The following is a 3,586-nucleotide window of genomic DNA, read 5'->3' on the forward strand; positions in this document are numbered from 1 at the left end:
AAATTCGAAGGAAGCCAGGCGCTCGGCTATCAATAAGGTCGTTCGCAGATTCAATGACACTTATCCCCCTGATAGGCATAGCACTGGGTGAACTCTTGAAGTAGACATTAGGGCACTGGAACCGAAATATCTCCAATAAAGATGGCTCCGGCAAGGCTAGTTGACTCGGGTCCATCGTTCAGTAATCACGAAGCTTGCTTTCAGTGCGTAATGGATCAAAATGTCATTCACAGGGATTTATCGAGAGTTTAGTGTAATGAAATACTTTGGTAGACGTTTAGTTCATTGCTATACCCGCTCAGATCATTTAGTAAGTACATATGTTCACACTATGAGCTATGTCATAAACCGAGGCCTTTTTGGAGCCACTCTATGGAGGAATGGAAACAATGTGGGGTTCAAGCCGCTGCGAGCCAATTTCGGTCCGCAGGAAGTAACCGCTAGTGGAGACCAAGACGTGATCCCCAATGGTAATGTGAAACCCACGTAGCAGAACAATGTAGGGGCAACGGACGCGGAAAAGGCTGGGTCGTCGTCTGCGACACCATAGTGTGCAGGCTGTTCTAGCCAGACTTCCACCACGGAATAGAAAAGACTTGATACCTGCCACGGAACCCAGCCGTCTGACCAATCGCATTCCTATTTTAGCTTCTTTGAATAATGCCCACAATGTCACTTGCAGAATTACCGACTGAATTATTATGTTTTATTATAGACTACGCTCAGCTCCACGGAAGCTTAGGAAATCTTTCACAATCTAATTGGAGGATTCGGACTCATTGTGCTCCCTATCTGTTTCACACAATCAATATCGCTTTCTCGGTAGCTAAGTTCAAACATCTACGTCAACTATCCAAATCCTACATTGCTCAGCATGTGAAGGCCATCCGTTACGAAGCCCCGGAGCTCATAGACCCTCGTTGGTTTTCAATGCACCCGCAAAGTATTCATATCATGCTAATCTCTAGATAGATATCGAAGCATGGGATTATTTTCGCTCCTGCGTTTACACACCATCAGAGTATAACAGAGATCAGAGAGAGCTCTGTTGGAACTTCCACGGCAGAAGAGTCTCATACAACATGATATACTCATACTTTGCTGAGCTAGCCCGCGAACAGCAGACTATCTTAATGGAACGTATAGATTCTATCACATTGGTTCAATGCATTCCTCGCTTCTTGCATCTGCAAAGTATCGAGTTGTCCTTTATTGATAGCACTAAAAAGCCGTTTTGCTGGCTCTCAGGCCGCCTATTCGTTGGTTGGAGAGATTCCTACCCTGTCCACTTTGAGACGGTTATCGATGCCATGGTAGCAGCAAGGCGCAATGGGATTATAGTGCGGAAATTCAAAGTCTCTGGATTTTATTCGAAGATTTCTATGCCAGGCACAAGTCTCCTTAGAAAGGTTATGGAAGCACTGCATAATGTTGAAGACCTGCGACTTGTTGATAGTTCCAGGCTTTTGAATTTTATGTGGCAAGTTAGCCTTCCTTCTGTTCGTCGTCTTGAACTAGCGAAATGTTGGCTATCAGTCAAAGATCTTGAGGAATTCTTCCACGTACACTCAGGAACACTCCACTCTTTGCATCTCGAGGATACATGGTTACCTACGGAAACTGTTCATGAATGGGGGATTAGTTTATGTTCAGGAACCATAGAAACAATTGTGGATAGGTTAGCGACTATTCGAAGGTTGGGAACCTTGCGCAGGCTTACGATTAATGAGAAGGCAAGCGGCTGCTGCTACCAGTACAAGGAGCTATTCGACGGGATCTCGACAACTTGGAGTATAGAATAGTGAATTGATTTAGGAAAGAGTCCTTATTACTGGCACCGAACATGCAATATAAAAGGGTTAAGATGGTGTTTGCCTCTGGCATTATTGCCTACGGGAGGTACAGAATCATTGATAATCTAGCTACTTGTCGAGAATCAAACATCTTGTAAAAGCTTACTGGCCAGAACAAAGAATTCAGCCGTTACAAATATAATGATTTTTTTGGTAACATCTTAACAAAGCTCACTTCAAAAAGAGCGCTTAGTGTTGGATGATATGGGGTTACACCGTGTTATGGACATAGACACAGTTAAAGAGAGATATCTGCTCCAAGGGCTATTTTAGGTCCTCCAAAAATGGGACAGTAAAGTGGGAGCTACCCGTACATAGCTGGTCCTCCCTTGGTTCAGGCTTCTATTGTTCTATACCTGGGAATTACTAAGCTGGTTTTCTCTCTCGACGTCGTGGAATTTCCCCATCGGTTCTATCGAAGCGATGCATTGGCCCTCCACCGCCAACACCCTAGTATTTATATCTCAATACGCTCTACTATCTGTAATACTACGCCTATTTTAGAAAGCCACCGAAGTGTAGATACCCCAGTATACAATAATTATTATCTGGACCAACCCAAATAGGATGAGTGTCATGTCAATCTTCTCCAACTGCTAAGTTAGTAGATGCGACAATGCGAGTCCTTGTCTTCAGTGGAAATATTTAATTGTGTTCGTGCTCATGGCACTCGCGGAAATTAGCCCCACTATTTCGCGGACCCCTTAGGGACTGCAGCTTGGCCATAACCTTTCGAGGGCGTATATAACTGGGCGATAGTGACACAGACGCCCTCCGTCCTATACAATGCATATGGTTACCAGTGGTTTCTAAACATAATTCACAATATGGTTATCGAAAATTTTAATCGATTTATACAGTCTGTCGACAAGGTTTACGCCGTTGTATTTGCCAGTTTGTTTGGCATTCTGGTATTCTACAACATCCTAAGTGGATTGTATACCATGTTTTCGAGGTGTCGATACTATCATCTAAGAAGGCTGATGTACCAAATACCTTTTCGAAATATGTTTAGAATGCCGTCACTTCAGCGTCTAGTTCTCACAACAGCATATCTAGTGGGGACAGGTGTCTGCAACTTTGTGGGCGTCCAATCTCTGCCAGAAGCAGGGTCACGGGCAGCTCGCCTGTCATTGATTAACCTCATGTCTTTGTTCTTCTCTGGGGGCAACGAGTTTGGCGCACGCCTTCTCGGCGTGTCACTTGGTACGTATGGAGCCTTTCATCGGACTGTTGGGTTTGTCACTGTTATTCAAGCCATCATCCACGTTGTGATCATTGCGAAGACGAGATCAATTTCTGCATCGGATAACTTGCAGTTCTATGGTATCTTGGTATAGTCTCCCTATTCTTCATATATGTCTAAACAGAACTGACAAACACCGCCGCAATAGGCAGCAAGCATGTTTCTTTCCCTTGTTATCTTACCCTTAGTCAGGAAAAGAGTATACGAGGTTTTTTTAAGGACACACCAAGGATGCGCAATAGTGGCGCTTTATGCCATTTGGCAGCACACTCATATCATGCAAAGCACTGATGCCTGGGTGTATCTTCGGGGGTGTGCCATTGTCTTCATTGTGTCGTTCGGAGCACAACTAATCCGTATACTCTTTCGAAACCTGGTTATTGGGAGAAAATGCACAAAGCTCACATTGCATACATATGGGGAAAACATTGCGCGCTTGACGTTAACCCTTCCTCGGCCATGGGGTGTGCGAGCTGGGGAGCGTGTT

At 44.5% G+C, this 3,586-nt stretch overlaps 2 protein-coding genes across 2 annotated transcripts; both read left to right on the forward strand.

Annotated features, from left to right (window-relative positions):
• Positions 1-669: 669 nt before the first annotated feature.
• Positions 670-1,802, forward strand: BDV37DRAFT_277390 (uncharacterized protein; the record flags this gene model as incomplete). Its single annotated transcript, XM_032085758.1, has 4 exons — positions 670-943; positions 973-1,455; positions 1,486-1,647; positions 1,684-1,802. The coding sequence occupies 4 exons, from the start codon at positions 670-672 to the stop codon at positions 1,800-1,802; spliced, it is 1,038 nt and encodes a 345-aa protein (XP_031934087.1).
• Positions 1,803-2,869: 1,067 nt separating this feature from the next.
• On the forward strand, positions 2,870-3,193 carry BDV37DRAFT_290011 (ferric reductase-like transmembrane domain-containing protein; the record flags this gene model as incomplete). Its single annotated transcript, XM_032088617.1, has 1 exon — positions 2,870-3,193. The coding sequence occupies one exon, from the start codon at positions 2,870-2,872 to the stop codon at positions 3,191-3,193; it is 324 nt and encodes a 107-aa protein (XP_031934088.1).
• Positions 3,194-3,586: the final 393 nt, after the last annotated feature.

This window comes from Aspergillus pseudonomiae, assembly GCF_009193645.1.
Source record: "Aspergillus pseudonomiae strain CBS 119388 unplaced genomic scaffold BDV37scaffold_280, whole genome shotgun sequence".
Classification (NCBI taxonomy): domain Eukaryota; kingdom Fungi; phylum Ascomycota; class Eurotiomycetes; order Eurotiales; family Aspergillaceae; genus Aspergillus; species Aspergillus pseudonomiae.